Source organism: Amblyomma americanum, chromosome 2 (genome assembly GCF_052857255.1).
Source record: "Amblyomma americanum isolate KBUSLIRL-KWMA chromosome 2, ASM5285725v1, whole genome shotgun sequence".
NCBI classification, from domain to species: domain Eukaryota; kingdom Metazoa; phylum Arthropoda; class Arachnida; order Ixodida; family Ixodidae; genus Amblyomma; species Amblyomma americanum.
The window spans coordinates 107,334,892-107,352,023 of NC_135498.1; the positions used below are offsets into that span (position 1 = coordinate 107,334,892).

The following is a 17,132-nucleotide window of genomic DNA, read 5'->3' on the forward strand; positions in this document are numbered from 1 at the left end:
ATGAAGGTTCTCCAAGATCGCATCATGGCTGACATTGTCAAAGGCCTTTTCCAGGCCAAGTCCAAGAATTATTCTGGTGTCCCGCGTTTTTGCCTCAATAATCTGATGTTTGAGCTGAAGCATTACATCCTGCGTAGAAAGTTTTGGTCGAAATCCAATCATGGTTGGAGGGTACAGCTCGTTCTCCTCCATAAACCGGTTGAGGCGGGTATGAACTACGTGCTCCATGAGCTTACCTACACAAGACGTGAGCGAAATCGGCCTGAGGTTCTCAAGGCTGAGTGCCTTCCCTGGCTTTGGGATGAGAATGATCTCTGCCGTTTTCCATATTTGTGGGATGGAGCCCTCCGACCAGCATTTCTGCATATACTCAGTTAGTGATTGTAGCGACACTTCATCCAGGTTGCGGAGGATCTTGTTGGATACTGCATCTGGGCCAGTGGCGGATTTGCAGTTTAGCCTGGCAATCTCTGCCCTAACCTCATCCACAGTAATGGGGGAGTCGAGCTGCGGGTTTTCCGGACCAGCATAATCTGGGAAGGCTTGGATAGGAGCATTGCCAATATATCTATCTTTAAGTTCAAGGAAAAGGTCCTCTGGTGGGCCTGCATACTCATTCACAAGCTTCTGCAGGTTCTGCCTTTGGGTAGTTCTGCTACCTGTAGGGTCAAGTAGATGACGGAGCAAGTGCCAAGTCTTAGACTCCCATATTGCGATCCATTTGGTTGCATATGTCATCCCAGTTTTGTTGAGTAAGTTTAGCTGCATGATCCTCGATCTCCTTGTTTAGCCTAGCTATTCTTCTGCGCAGATTGGGGTTCCACCGCTGTCGTTTGAGTCGGTTCTCGAGTCCTCCCTTTGCCTCCCATAGGTGAAGAAGCCGGCTGTCCGCAATCTCCAGGTGGTCAGCCTGGTATAACGTATGGGTGACTGCTTTGGCATCTTGACAAAGATCCTGTGCCCAGATATCTATGTCTAGTATTTCGGTGGTATCAGCTTCTAGGGCGGCTCTTTTAGCGCGGAACGTGTCCCAATCGACAAGGGTGGGGGCTCGAGCGCTATGACGTTTGGGGCCAGTTGAGGTCACTATTTCCAATATGTAGTGATCGGTGTATGTAGTGTAGTATGTGTAGTGTATGTAGTGAAATATGTAGTGTAGTGAATATGTAGTGAATATGTAGTGAATATGTAGTGAATATGTAGTGATGTAGTGAAAGAGGGAAACAATGTTTTGTGTGTGAATTGACAATGCAACACTCTGCTGCTGTGACCACTCTGCACATTTCTCGTAGGAGTCTCGGAGACAATTTACAAGCGCAAATTACTTTGAAAAACGCAATTTATATTAACCGTACTGGCAGAGGATTGCGCTTGGTTCGTTTCGAAGACTGGTTGTGGCCGCGCATTGCATGCATTAACGACTTCCAATTCATGAATTAATTCACGCAAATATCCGCATGTTGCACTCCTCAGGCTGAACACGACGTCACCTACTTGTAAGGAGAGGTTTCACTTCCTGATTTATGTTTTCTTGGCAAAATCTGTAATCGCGGCGCCAGGACATGCTAAGAGCCGGAACTTAGTGCGAGCAATCTAGTCTATCATAGAAAATCAGGGGCTCAGGAAAGTTTCTGACGGCGCGAACGCAGCCTATGCGCATCCCGCTATAGCAGACTACACGAATGAAACGTTTCTATTTTTCGCATTACGAAAACTGAATCTTCTAGAGTAGAATTATAAGCGCTAACAATTTTTTTTGAAACAATATTGGCTGCGAAAAGTGTGCCTCTTAAACGTAAAAATTATTTTTTACGGTTCGCTACTTTTGGCGGAATGAAGAGAAAGCCTTTTCTTGCCATGGTAAAATTTGGTTATCTTTTGCTTTCCTGCTCATTTATTGTAATTTACAGTAAGCATATTTTATTACAGGACGTACTGGTCGCAAAAGGCATTCTTGCAACATATAATTTGTGAATATTTGTATTTCTGCAGTCGAAGTCATGTTTTAGGGCCAAGCCAATTGCGCCTTGCTGTCTTTCCGGCATCCCCACGGTATATGAATTGCTGTTTCGTGGCTCTTTCGGAAACTCGCACAGCGAGTGGAGCCAGCTTTCCCTCCACACAAATTTTAGAAACTCTTTGCATGTAAGGCTAGGAACTACCGAGTCGCTTTACACCTTTCCCTCTCGCACCTCGCGATGGCGTCTGCGTGCGAAATACGCGGTTTATATCAGCCTGATTGCGCTCTCAGTGCGGTGCGTTGATTTTAGCGCCGGAGGACGTGACGTCGAACCTCGTGTGACGTTTCCGCGGGAGCTGGAGCCAATTGGAAAGCGTACTGGTAGGGACTCAGCGAGTAAGGCGGCCTGATTTGAAGGGTTGCGCTTTCGTGCGGCAAACCGAGAAGGCGGGCCTGGCCAGACAGTATAAAAGGAAGCAACCCGAGCGATACTTGGATCAGAATACCCGGCACTCGCTTTCCAGTGGGGACCTGTCAAGGAGGCCGGCAAGCGAGAGCCCCTTTATCGCCCGTAAGTGGCTTCACAGACACCAGGAAAGCCGGAGAAGCCAGCCTTAAGTGAAGAAAGACAACCAACAAATTTACCTAATGAAGCCGAATCTTGAGCACGCATCGAGCCTCATCCCCACTGTAGTTTGAGCGTTTTTGTGGCCCACGTGCGCGTTCAGTTCCTTATTTATAATTTGGCTGACGATCTTCGACGGCGGAAAATCGAAAAGAAGAATCTCTGACGCTCTTTGTCAATTGTTGGCCTTCGTGGCGCAACCTTTCGTGGTCGTCTTCGTGGAGAAGAAAACCGCCGCTTATATACTCTCCTGTCCTCTGCAACCGGTGAGTCATTGATTTCCTTTTCCTTTTTTGTTTTACTATTTTTGTGACCCTCTTTTGAGGGATATTTCCGTCTTTCCCTTACCTAGCGCCTTTGCATTTCGATACAGTACCCGAGGAAATAAGAGCTGAAGAAAAATGTGCTGACCTCGTAGTCGCGGGAGTAATTAAAGTGTGTCTTTTCGTATTTTCTGCATATTCTACATAGAAAAGCTGCTTCATATGAAGAGGGTCTGTGGTGAATTCTAGAAGAACAACATGTCTCATTGTAGCTACCGTACATAGAGCGCCAGAAGGCGTATAATATCGGGTGCAGAAATTCTCGTGTTAATATAGCTGGAATGATCTGAAGCATGCATCAAGAAGAAATGTGACATCAGGAAGAATGTAGAGCTCCATCGCGCAATGTAATGTTCTATGAATTTTTCGATGTTACCTAGGGTACTATTTTTTACATCTTTTTTACGCGCTTGAAGAGCGGAAAGACATTTATTTCATTAAGAGAGGCAATCAAAAATATTAAAACTTTCTGTTTAACATACGCTACACCACATCGAAGAATGAGACTAAAACGTTTGCTTTTTTTATCAAAAGAACACAGATCCGCGTCGGGCCGCCAGGCGATGAAAAGAAGACGCCTTAATAACATAACCGCTTAAGTCATGGTGGGTTTACAGGAATACGTCAAACATTTTCATGCAGTGGCACATTCAGTAATGTGCGGACGATTCTTAATTTCGCAGGCAAAATATTCACAAGGGCAGCATGAAGTATTAGGTACTTATTACCTACAATAATTAACATCAAAGTTCTTTTTTTAATTTCATGTCAATGCCAGCGGCAGTGAAGGCTGCCGCGCTTAATAAACACCTGTTTACCTTTATTCTTGGCATAAATTAACGCGCGGCAGCGAGAAAATCTTCAGAAAGGCGATTAAAAGCTGTCCTTCAAAGCTTGGTAACCATTTAGCTTTTACTCCTAATGTAGCATATTAAACGTAAGCATATACCTAGGAGACCATCACTAGTACAAAAGTAGTACAAAACGGTACCTGCCACTGCAATAATCGCCATATATATTCTTTAGGACAGACCAGGTATAAACAAAATTCAATTTTCAAAGCGTCTAATATGAAAGCAGTGCAAAAGAATGTGTTCAGTTAGGCGCACCGTCGGAACCGCAGTCGCTATTCCTCGAAAACGCTACGAGAGCCCGAATGCAGGACTCGGCGATCCATCAAAGGAAATTCAGCGAAAATCTCGACCCCGATGACAAAGTTGCGGTGCTGGGATCAGGGTGACCTTATAACGTGGCCGACAGGGAGCGTTTCTAATCCGCAAGTCTGTGAAATGGAGCAACTGGACACCGACATATGCCGTCAGAATGTGAAGAATAAAGCAAATGATAGCGGGGGGAGGAGAGGACAGGTGAGCAGCATCAGAGAAGGACCTTCAGCGGTCCTCTTTCCCCACTTGCGCCTCAGCGTCCTGCCCGTAGTTCCTCCTCTATTGACAGAGCGGTCGGGAGTGCGTCGTTTAATTATCCCAACGCGTTTGCTGGAGCCGACCGGAGCGACGGGCTCCCATAAATCACGAGTCGGTGTAGGCTGACCGGTGGCGTTGCTATTTGCTTGAAGATAAGTGTCGGCTGTAGTCCAGATCAGCTTCCAGGGCTGTACATTATGCACTACAGGGCGGAGTCCAGCCTGATGGCCGCCGACACACATGTGGCTTGGCGTCTGGAAATCATAAACAACAAGTAGCAAAGAGCGCCAAGAAGAGAAAACGGGGATTTCAGGTTCAAAAAGATCTAAGGTGATCGCGTGTATTGGTTTGTTTAGATAGCGCTGGCAAATTGGGAACACGGAGTCGACAATGCGGTTACGGTTGAGACAGGAGTTTTTGGTTTTCTTTTTCAAACCGAGGTTTCGTGCGGCCTCCTTCGACGCAGACCATATGGTTTCGGGAGCCCATATCTTCGTTTGCTTGCTTGTTTCCGAAGGCCAAAGCAGTAAGCCGCACTCTCACTAGAGCAAAACCTTTATCAACTTAATATCCGGGGCTCCACATAGAGGATCAGGGGAAAGAGAATGGCAATAATGAGGAAGAAAGCGGATATGCGAAGAATCACCACCCTTTCATGTCCGCCCCGCACACAGACGTATGTCATTGATGCAGGAAGAGCCGATCCGGACTCTCTCTCGCTGAAGCTTACGGAGCCAAAGATTTGATGTGACTACAGCCCGTCCCTAGGTGGAGTTGTCATTGCTGGCTGTTAACTAGGCGGCCTGTTAATCAATACAAATATCAAAGGGCGGAAACTGATATCGAGATCGCATTGAAACACAAAGTACGATCCGCAGAAAATACTCTCTGGCGAAAGAAAATGAGGAATAAGCTGACGTTAGAGGATAGGGGCTTATAAGTCTAAGATAAAAAGAGAAAACATTTTTTTGATACTTTCAAAGGGAGTGGTTTATTTGCGGAGGCCAGGGCTGGGTGCTTGAAGAAGAAATGTTACTGAAAAAAATTTCACACGATGGTTCATGTTTGCTGTTGCTGTATGCAAGAGAGGTAAACGATAGTACATATTCTTATGCAGCGTAATACCCTTCTACCCACAGTGCATGATGCCACTGCAAAAATTCGCGAAGCACTAGGGTTTCGGAATTACCAGGACATGCTCAATTTTTAGAAATTATAAACAATTAAGAGACGACTACGGGTTTGTTGAGGAAGGTCAAGGGAGTAGATTACTAATATAAAATAAATTGGTAGTCAATCCGTAGATACTGAGCACGCGAGAAATTATCGTTAGGTGACACTGGTCACCACACCGATACAAAAGGATGTTAATAATTATCTGTCCATCTACCGCCTGCACTTCGGAAACAGGCGACGTGTAGACACCTTGTTCAACAAGCGGCATTCTAGCTTCAATAGAACGCGTTACATCCTCGAATGCACGCCCCTCTTACGACAGACACCTGGTATCAATATAGAGATAGAAGCAGACGCTGTGCCGTCGTGTTGGGTAAGCCGTGCGGAAATGTTTACGACAGGGAACTAAGCCACCCGCAGCATATGGGTTTGATGCGGCGCATTCTACATCATCTGAGCTCTGCAGAGCCGCACACAGGTAAAGCTATACTTCAGAGTTGGATTCTGTGAACAGGATTAGCGTCAACCCCTTATGCCTGAATTATCGCTCTAGAGTGCCCTTGTGTCATCTATTCATTAACGAAAGTTTTCATGGCAAATTTCTGCTACCTCTTGCAACGTATATAACCCTTTGCATATGTTTCGGGGAACCAATTCGTCGATAATGAATTACACTTTAAATGTATAAATTATGAGATATTAAAGATGTATTGGACTTTATCTAGCAAGCTTGGCTGCTCGTTTAGCACAAAATAATAATATTTAAAACCAGATAATAATATTTAAAACCAGATTCAAAGTTACTGCCGATGCTTTCCCTTCTCGCTCGTTATGTATATGCAAACTTTTTCCCTTGCTAATTTCACTCCACTTCTTCTACATGCCCACAACGCAAATATATCTTGTTGGCAAGCAATTATATTTAAAGCTGCTATGTCGCGCTTAACACAGTAAGTCCCTTTACGGATTTCCGGGCTTTGCATTTATGCGACAGTTACCAGAATTTTTACGCAAGTGAATAGCACGCAGGTTACAGATAACGAACGTGCATCACGAAACACTGTGCACTGGAAAAAAAAAGCGTCGAGAAGTGTATCGCTTGATGCATTACCACACTATCAACACCGATGGCTTGAGCCGGCTGGTGGCAGAGTGATTATGGCGCTTCAGTGCTAACCCGAAATACGTGGGTTCGATGCCGGCCGCGGTGGTTGAATTTCGATGAAGGCGAAATTCAAGAGGCCCATGTGTTGTAATATGTCAGTGCACATTAAAGAACACCAGGTGTTCAAAATTTCCGGACCCCTTTACTACAGCGTCTCTCATAGCCTGGATCGCTTTGGGGCGTTACACCCCCATAAACCATAGATACTTGCTGTTCGCTTCAATTAATGCCCTAGTGAAGGCATTGTGCTTTTATGAAATAAATTCGTACATATTGCTTTTCTTAACAATATTGTTTCGGAAAACTTACACGCGGTGACTCCAGGAATTTCGCGATATTTCTTATTTTTATCTCCCTCTCTCAGGGACGTCAGCCGAGACCGTGGGAGCATGAAGATAACCCTGCTGCTGTGCATAGTAGGCTGCTACCGGTGCCCGTTTATTCTCTGCGCCGCTAATGGTGAGTTTTTCAATGAGCACTAATGGAAACATCAGCGGTAGTCGGAAAATTGAACATAAGCATAAAAATAAGTAGTGTTGTGTTAGTGGAGAAAGCGCGATAAAGGCACCTGTAGGAATTTTAAAACGATAACTGTGTAGGAAAAAGACTGAATTGTGGATTTTTACGGCAAATGTTTGGAAACTTCATTTCCGCCTCTTCACAAAAGCAAAGAGATGGGCGACATGATGATTCAAAATTACTATATTTCCATCCGCGGAAAGCACCTACACAGGAAATAAAGTTAACTGTAGGGTAGATGTCCTGTCATTTTCCTGTCTGCTCTTCTGATGTGCCTCTGTTCTTGGCGCTTCTGTAATGTTTAAAAATTGATGTTTTTGGGCATTCTTACTTCAAACTTGAATATGGGAAGCAGTATCTGATACGAAATATTACGAAAATTTGTTCTCAGACCTAAATAAAAAAGAACGAAATAGCGGAAAGATATGATGCCCGTTAAACGTTAACTGCATTCAGTAACTTGCTTTTATTTAGAATATGTAAATCAGTCCTATATTTCTGTTTAAAAGAGCGATATTTCTGTCAGTGCTTAAACATTAGAATAATGTAGCTTAAATTTTTATGTCGCCGTCTTCCACCGTCGGTTTGTCTGTGTTGACTCTCGGGACCGCTACGATGTGAGTTCTTTGAGCAAAATAAACACTGTGGAGAAACCAAACGGGAATAATTGATAACCCTGGGACTCCCATTACTTTCGCGTCAGCGCTGGCACCAAGACCTTTTCAGAAGGCAAGCTAAACTCTTACCTACATGTCTAAAGTTTCTTCAAGTTGTAGGCTAAGAATATTTGAAGTGCACTTGTTATCACGCCACTTCCAAGAATCATTCACGCAGTGCACATCGGTTGGAATGTGGCAATGTTTTCGGGTATAAAATAGATTAAAGATGAAAGTCAGGCGGACGACTCCAACTCAGAGGATTGCTCAGCGGAAACAACACACGGGTATCATCACCATGCATAGAACTCGCGTAGTTATGGAGCAAAATCCAGCTCACTCCGTTTTCACCCTTAAATACTAGCCGAAGCTCTGGTAGGAGTTGTTCTTATTCGGTCAGCTACCTGTGATTTTCGTTGCAGTAGTACTGGGTGTGGTACTTGCTGTTGTACATGCTGTTGTACGTGATAATGTACTTGCTGGGGTACTTGCTGCAGAATTTACTTGAGTTTCGATCACTTGCTGTGACTTCTTACTTGAACTGGAATGTACACGAAAATTAAAAGGTGTATAGAGAGATGAGCCCTGGTAAATCCGTCATCCGTGACTACGTGACGCAGGGGACTTGCAGGAGTTAAGCTCTTGTAACTGTCACTTGCCTTGCCGGTCTCGAGGGAAGCGCGCGCTTTTATTCTTGCGGCCTTCGCCATGGGGTCTGTTTCCACCTCCACTTTCACCTCGGTGGGGTCGCCACTGCCCCACCGCTCCGCCGCTGCGACCGCCGTTCACAACGAAGTAGAACGCGCGCTCTCTCCCAGTTCTCCCCGCGTCAGTTGTAACCGTCAAGCCTTTATATTTTGACTCTTACGCTTTACGCAAAAACCGTGTAGTCAGCCCCTTTGCCATGGGAAAAATCTGAAACAACGGATTAACGTTTGCACGCTCTCGTCTTGAGCTCGGCTGTGTGTGGTCGAACGGATGCTTCGAGCACAGACGTCAACACGTTCTGTCCTTATATTTGCTAAAAAGGAAGGCTTTGAGCTTCTATAGTTCGCCTTCAGCAGGTTCTTTATGAGTGTGTAGAATGATATGCGGCATGTAATACTTGGATGGCAAGTGTCAAAGAATAAAGGATTCTGCCGAGCTAATATATATAGCTCCTGAAATTTCAAGCGCGGCTGCTTTAATTTTGGACAACAGCGGCATTAGCGAGAATTCATGGTGCTGTCAAGCAAAACGCGTCGTGTCATTCGCGAAAGAAACCGTTATACACGAAACCCAACCCTGGCTGCAGGAGCAGAGCACGTTGCAAGCACTCGACGTCCAAGATTCCTCTTGGAAAGTCATTTTGAAGTTTGACCGCCCGTCGCACCCCATGACAACGCAAAAATTAAGTCACTTGTTTACAGTAACTGCAAGCATGAACTAACTGCTATCAAAGCAAAATTAGTTAGAAACTGCGCTCGGTCTTAATAAAATCGGCCTTTACAAGCGATCACACTTATCTGAGAGGCAATGACTACCAGCTTTGCATTATTCTCCTGGATATTTGTAGCCTCGTCATCACTTTCGATAAACCTCCCGAGAGCATGAACTTTCCTCATGTCATGCGGGAAACAAAATTGCACCGCGAAAAGAAGTTTTCCACAATTTAATGGAGCTCCACTAAACCTCACAGAAATCGGCGTTATACCGGCTGACTTAGCTCACAATGTCAGGAGCTAGAAATGAACGTTTGCAATCCTTACATATCAGTAAAAGCCCCTGAATTTAAGAGAATAGAGGGCATTTGGCATTGAAGTGCATAATCTGAGATCTGTTACAGAGGGATTTAAACCAAATATTTTAGGCACTTTCAGGACACGCCGCAAGTTGAATATACGTGGACAACAAAAAATGGCGCTCTTTGTGGTAGGTAAAGTCACTCATTGGACATACACACTTTCTGAAATTGCAATTATCAGTAAGCGTCAATATCTGTGGTAGCATACGACGCTTGTACTGGTTGCTTCTGTTAACGTTAGTCAGGCCTGAATGACTACAAGTAATCTTGCGTCCAACTCGAAAATTGTTTATTGGGCTAATTTGTGCCCTCAAACAGAAAGAATTCAGTTCGGCGGCGCAGCGATGGAACAAGTTCTCGGTCAACGAAGGTCAGAATGACGGTTGCTCTCGGCCTTGCAAAATGTAAAGGTGGCAAGGAACTTCAAACACGCCTAATGCGCTTTCGACAATTTTGAACATGATGAGAGACTTGCACGCGTCTACAGTCATTCCAGAGAAATCTGGTGGCCTCTTGTTTGACAACAAAAGCGGGAAGGCCGCAGGCCATTGTCTTCGAGTACAGAACAATGCATTACAATGCTGCTTACTTGCTCGCACATTAGTAATTAGCATTCTTTTGGGATTTCGATACAGTCCTCTCGTTTAAGGAAGTTGTGATGTATATGAGGGTGAAAAGTTCATTCAGGATGTGCGAAAAGCGATGTTGGCGTAATTATGTACTATATATGTCTCCCAACAATCAATTTATTTCACGGTTTAACGACTCAAGTATCGTCTCAAGCCACCAGCTACGACTCTATCGGACTTACGGCTCAAGCGTCGTAGAAAATTTGTGTGCGTTATAGTACATTTTTATGGGACAAGCACAAAAATTTAGTTCTCTGAGTTATCATTACCTTTCCCTTAGCATTAACTTCCCATTCAATCACGGACCATGATATGTACGAGAGGAATTGATCAGAATATTTCCTTCTGGATTGAAAACCACAAATGCTCGATATAGTTCTGAGGAATTGGTGTGTGATTCCTCATTTTAAATGCTTCCATCGAGCAAAGTTGGTGATGAAGAATCTGCGCACATGTGTACTGTGTTGCAGATACTGCATTTGTTTTTCTTTGATTTTGGTGCGGCACACACCATGGACTAGCGGGACACAGGGCAAAACCAGGCAAAAGCCGCCCGCCGGCGCAGATGCAGGCGGGGAGCGAGCGGTGGGGTCGTCGCGCCTCTAACGGCGGCGGGCGGCGTAACTCCCTGAGAAAAAACTCGCATTGCTTCCGCGGCGAATGCGAAGGTCGTGTGAAACAGCGCGCGTGCGCCCCCCCCCCCCCCCCCCCCCTCGAGACCCGCCGTGCACTTGCTTTGTTCTTCAGAGGGTGTAAAGCGACACATTTTACAACTCCATCATCGTGTTTCGCAGATGCCAGACTGTTGACCCGTACGGAGACATCACGGTCGCCTCCGCACCAGCTGCCTCAGGCCAACCTCATCCTCGATGGCGTCCGCAACGGAGAAGACGCTGCTTCGCCGGAGGAGCAATGGGGAGCCCTGAACCGGGTGTCGCGGGCGGCGGGCAGCTTCGATGAAAGCGGCGATGCTGTCGACGGTGCCGTCCGCGCTGCCCTGACCGGCCCACGTCGCCACCGGTTCGTCCACTTCGGACGCAAGCGGGCTCTTTCCGCGTCCTACTTCGGGTGAGGAGCTGTTCGGCTGTCGGGGTTTCGCACCCGTCATACTAAATGGGCTTCGGTAATGGTGCTGATCATGGGAGCGGGAAGAAATGAATCAATCTGCCAAACGTCTAGTCCGTGGCACATAATGAGGATATATAATGAAAAGTGTTGCGTAATGAAGATCGCAGCTGATTACAAATGAATAGCGGGACATAGAAGGCGGAGGAACTTGAGTTGAATGAATGGATGAAAATGTTCACATACACGTACTCCAGCTCAGCGCCTCACGAGAAAAGCAAAATATCCGCACAATCTTGCAGCTAATATCGGAAGTCACAAACAGAGAACGTATTATGCTTTTGCTGATTGCGGCGTAAACCCAGAAAAGATACCTACCCGAGTGGCCGGATGCATTTCCAGAAATACACTGCTTGGGAAGCTGCAATATATTTTCACGCTCTTTATTTACTCAGCTCTCGAAAGGAAGGATGATGGATTTTGAAAATAGCCAGCATAGCATTTTTGAGGAGCCAGGGAAGAAAAAATTCCACTTTTCATGCCTATAGCAATGAAGATTGAACGTCTCTTGCTTCTTTTTGTTTTTCTTGAATGCGACTAACACGGACGTTGACATTAAGTGCTGCCAGAATTTTGTGCGTGATTACAGCAGTATTAGCTTCAGCAGAGCACACAGCTACGGCCATTGAGTGGCTGCGTCCCGCATACCTTTTTATTAAATTGACCTTCATTTGCCCATGAAGCTGATTAGGGAGTAGATTGGAAACTGCCCATTGGTAAGCTTTAATAGCTCGCTTCATCATGCACGTAAGAGGAGGAGCCGCTATGCAATCAGCCGAACGCGAATGTCAGCACAATTATAGGCCCCGAAACTACAAAGTAACTAAATTGAAGTGGTTTAAGAACTGAAAAAAAAAATTGGTGCATGGTGGATTACAAATTATCCACAATGAACTGTGTGTTTTTTAATCCGATAAGTAAAACATTAACATTGCATATTTATAAAAAAGTTATGCAAGAATAAATATATTGCAGAATGTTTCTCTTAAACGGTGTGCACGTCCTGTTTTCGCAACACTTAGCTTATCTTTAGCAAGAAAGTTAGCTCTTTTTAGATCGCTTGGCTAAGTATCAGATCGCAATTATATTATCCCATTTCGTTTCCAATTTTTCTAACGCGCAAGCGACCACTTTGTGCACGTTTTTTAAGGCGATGAAACGGAAAAGCACGTCCGCTGGAAGCTAAACTATAAATATGGCAAGCGATAGACCTTGCTTTATATCGTTCCGTACATTGGGCCAATTATTCGATTAAAGCTGATATATTGACCACCTACAAATGATGCCCCCAAATTTTCCAAAACCTATAACAGGCATCGTTTTCTAAACACCTGCTGTGAGAAGTAAAAGTCGATTACTGAGGAGACAAAACATGCTTTCCATCCAGCAGAATACATCCAAATTTGTTCTCACACTGTACTGCGTTGTCTGATTCTTGTGAACATCTATCACTTCAGGTTTAGAAGGAGTGTCACGGCCGAAACAAATCAGGCGCCCAAACCAGACACCGATGGCTTTGAGCAGCACCACGAACGAGCCGAATCGACTGACGCAGAAAACGGTGCCCAAGCGCCAAATACGAAGCGCTCGTCCAACCGGTTTATGCGCTTCGGCAAATGGAGCCAGCAGTCAGCCACAAAAGGGGACGGTGCGATGCGAGCATCGCACAATAATATCTTGCAATTTGGCATTGGCAAGCTCACGAAGGAAGAAGACGTCGAAGATGTATTGGAACGCATGTACGCCACAGTGGACCGCGCGGTCAGCAAGAGAGCTGGAAACAGAATCATGCATTTTGGCAAACGGGAGCCGGAGTACGGTGTTTCCAGCGGGCTGGTAGGTGAACCGGAGTTCGAGTTGGTCACCGCTGACAAAAAGGTTCTGAACAGAATCCTTCAATTTGGCAAGAGACCCAGCGGTAGTAGCATTGAGATCGAAGCTGAAGACGAAGTAGAGGAGAAAGACAAGCGAGGTCCTCTGGAACATCGCAAAATGCACATTCGCAAGAGAGAGAACGACAACCTTTCTGAAACAATGGCGACCAATATCGATGAAGCACCGGCCACGACTCCTAAAAGGACAGCTGCTTGCCGAAGCAAGTACTCCGGACGAACAGATCCGATTCAGACCGTTACTGGAATAGGAAGGCAGCTGCAGAGACAGTTTCAGGAGTGGAAGAAGCGGAGCCCTATTCTTCACTTTGCCAAAAGGGAGCCTCAGCAGCTGCAGGCAAGGTATTATCTGGCGAAACCTCTCGGAAACAGGATCATGCATTTTGCCAACCGCGGTGGCTATACTTTTTACACCAGCAACCAAGGATCTACCAGTGTTGCGAATGACAAGAGGCTTAAGCGTTCCATCGTGCACTTTGGCAAGCGAGGTGATGACCTCGTATCTTCGACGGGCAGAAACAAGCGAAACCAAATCTTTCATATCGGGAAGCGGGCGAGCGGCGAACTGGACATGACTACAGGTGATCTACCAGTGAACAAGCGTGCAGGAAACAAGATACTCCAGTTCGGTAAACTACTTGAAGGCGCAGACGTTGCAGCGCCTTTGCCTACCTGGCCCTACGGCGCTCACACCAACCTATCGTTGCAGAATGATGTGTCCAAGAGAGCCCATCGAATCCTTCAATTCAGCAAACGTGAAGGCGGCGCCACATACGACGACAAGGGCATGGCGACCGACACGCTCGTCATGGGAGGAGACGATGAATATGTCAGAGCGTCCAAGGTGGCCGGTCTTGGAGGGCCTGAGACGCAGAGCGTGATCAGGAAGAAGCGATCTACTTCGACACGAGGACCGAACTTTGACAACTGCGAGAGGTGCAGCGGAAAACATGTCGATAAGAAGGAGCGCAGGTACAAGCAAGGCAACGTAATCTTCCGCATTGGTTGAGTTTGTATCGCACTTTCCGAGGCTGAGCCATGACAAAACGTCACTTTTCCTGGCATTCCTTCTGTTCCACTCTGCTCGGACACCCTTTTCTTTCTTGTCTGTATGTCTTTTCGTTAACTCTTTGCGATCGCGGGAAAAAGGACAGATCTGGGAGAAGAACCTGAGCGCTGCCTTGTTTTTTTTTATTGGTCATTGCACTTGTCATTGCAGCAGCCTGTTTACTTTCTGGACAGTGTGTATTGTGCTCGTCCACTGTTGAATAACGAGGCACACTATATCGGTTCTTTTTGTTATCTTCCTGCAGCAAGGTTAACAGGGTTAACTTCATGCCCACGAAGGGTTTTTTTTATTTTCCAGCACTTTCGGAGTGCTTGAAAAACAGAGGTAATATTTAACCAATCAATATTTCTGTGAGTGGCCAGACATTCCTTGCGAGGATGGATTGAGCACTCCCAAAACCCTCTGAAAGTTTCCTTTAAAGTTTTTTTCATGTCCAGCCACAGAAGATCCGCAAAAACAACTGTACATCCCTCTGTGCTTGACAGCAGCTATGTCGTTACGTTTCCAAAATGACAGCATTACTGTCGCTGATCTCGAAAGCAAACTGTGATACCACTTCCAGAGTATGTTCCTCGGAATTGCACTGCATAGCTGCAGAACTATTGGGCATTTTCCAGTTGCATGAGGTCTTATAATTATTTATATTATTCCATTCTATTTCTTTGGAGATGCGATGCAACTTTTCCAATGACTGGTTGTGGTGGTCTTGGTTTCGCACTTGGTGTCGCAAGTTACTCTGATGCTGATGGCACTATTTATTTAATTTTAGAAGACTGGATGACTTCGTGTTCGTGTGTTCTGTGTATTTAGGTGTGAATCGCTTTTGGTAAAATCGTTGCTGCTAGTGTTAGCCTTCCTTTGTTCCATCATATCATATGTTAACGTTCTCTTTTAGGTTGTGCCCATTTACACAAAAGCTTTCAGTTCACACTGCTAACGATTGAGATCGAACGCAGGATATAGTCTCATTATCATGCTATCTCCTATAAGAAGAGAATATAAAATGCTTGTTTATGGCATTAAGGTCCAAGGCTCCATTATAGACGGAAAATTGTTTCAGTCAGTGTTTGCGCGAGGCAGTGCCGTGTTTTTTGTACGGCTTAACTGCACCTTCTCGCACTGAGTGAGAGTGATGGTCAGAAATTGTAAAAAGGGTCAGCTTTCAAATAAGTGGATGATAAAAATACATCAACTTGACTCTTACGGAGTGGTCTTTGTAATTTTTGGTTGCGTCGAAATGCCTTATGCAAGTGAAGAGCCGGGAGGAAATGACAGCGTAAAATCACATTTAGTGCGTCTACGTATCACATTGTGTCTTCACTTCATGTCAGTTCCGAGTAACTTCCTTTTACCTTTATTGAGAAAACGCACAGATTTGGTCACTATTAACGTGATTCTGGCTAGCATGATGTTTTGAATCATTCTCAAAATTTTTAAAGAGATACGCTGTTCCATGCAACCAAAGCCCCGATTAGACTGAGTATAACAAAAGTCTACAATTCATTGCGGGGATCTCTCTTGTATAACGCCATGAGCCGAACAAATCAACCTCGCCCAATGGCCACCTAATCTTTCTTGTAAAATCTGGCCGTAAAGCATATTGGAAGGGCGTATTCGCAGCAGGTGGTGGTCAAATCCTACGTGAGAAACTACCATTCCTGAAAAAATAAATTAGTAGTCTGGCCGGTCTTCCGTATTTGAAATACGTCCGTACTCTTTAAAAGGGTCTGAGCAGTGGGAGTCACATTAGTGAGTGCTTCGTGATTTTTCTTTTGTGCAACTAACCAATTCCATATCTTTACTTCTGAGCTTTTTTTGTGAACAGCCGCTGTTTCAGCTTAAGACAACTCCTTTGAAGTCACTTGTAGCAGAAATCTTCGGTGGGGTAACTTCAGCTTAAAGAGATGCCAGTGCTCCAACAATTGATTGCTTTCCTTTGAAAGCGATCTTTTATATACTAGCTGTAGATAGAGGTTGTGCTCTCGACGGTGTGCGAAAATATTTCTCGGGTTGGTATGAGTTTTTATGCCTTGTTATTTAAAAAAAGTTTCCTTCTCATTGTCTCTTTCTATTTATTTCATTTGCCCTAAGGGTCATCTTTCTGATTCTGTAGGTGCTCTTTACTTATTTTATCATTTATCTATTTACTTTTATTTTTACCGGGTGTCTATTCCCGACGTCACTTAGCTGCCCAAGTAGCAAGTTGTCCTGACAGCCCGTTCCACTTGAAAGAAAGCAGAAGGACAGCTTCTATTGAGCACGTGGAAAAGAAGACGTTGACAATGTCAACCGGATGTCCAAAGAAGACGCACGAATGAAAATATAATAATAAAAGATCTTTTAGAAGTTTAATCGTTGCTGTCACTTTTGTACTGCTTTCTTTATTTTGGTCAAAGAGCCGTAAATACGCTATTCTTTATGCGAACAGATACAGAAAAAAAATGAAAATGAGTTATATTGATATTACAGATATAAAGAAATAAAACAGCGACTATAGAGCAAACGTACAGCAACTTATCAATATTACACAGGTGACAAAGAACAAAACAGTCAGCACTTCGACTAAGTGGCCACGTGTATTGAATCGATAATGTATTCTAAAACTGTTGCTGACAAAGAAACATGGTTTATGGTTAGAAAATACTCAGGTAATATAACTGTTCCAAACACGGAACAAACTTTGCAGACGACAACCTTATTTAAAATTGATTTTTGGGTAAAATAAATTTTTGCAGTATCTGTCTGACATCTGGGCGGACACCAGAACCGCGCCGTAGGGGAAGAGA

The 17,132-nt window shown here is 44.8% G+C and overlaps 1 protein-coding gene across 1 annotated transcript; it reads left to right on the top strand.

Moving 5' to 3' along the window:
* The first annotated feature begins 2,479 nt into the window (after nucleotides 1–2,479).
* Nucleotides 2,480–15,611, top strand: LOC144121738 (uncharacterized). Its single transcript, XM_077655107.1, has 4 exons — nucleotides 2,480–2,851; nucleotides 7,038–7,132; nucleotides 11,055–11,328; nucleotides 12,843–15,611. The coding sequence occupies exons 2-4, from the start codon at nucleotides 7,063–7,065 to the stop codon at nucleotides 14,284–14,286; spliced, it is 1,788 nt and encodes a 595-aa protein (XP_077511233.1). The 5' UTR covers nucleotides 2,480–2,851; nucleotides 7,038–7,062; the 3' UTR covers nucleotides 14,287–15,611.
* Nucleotides 15,612–17,132: the final 1,521 nt, after the last annotated feature.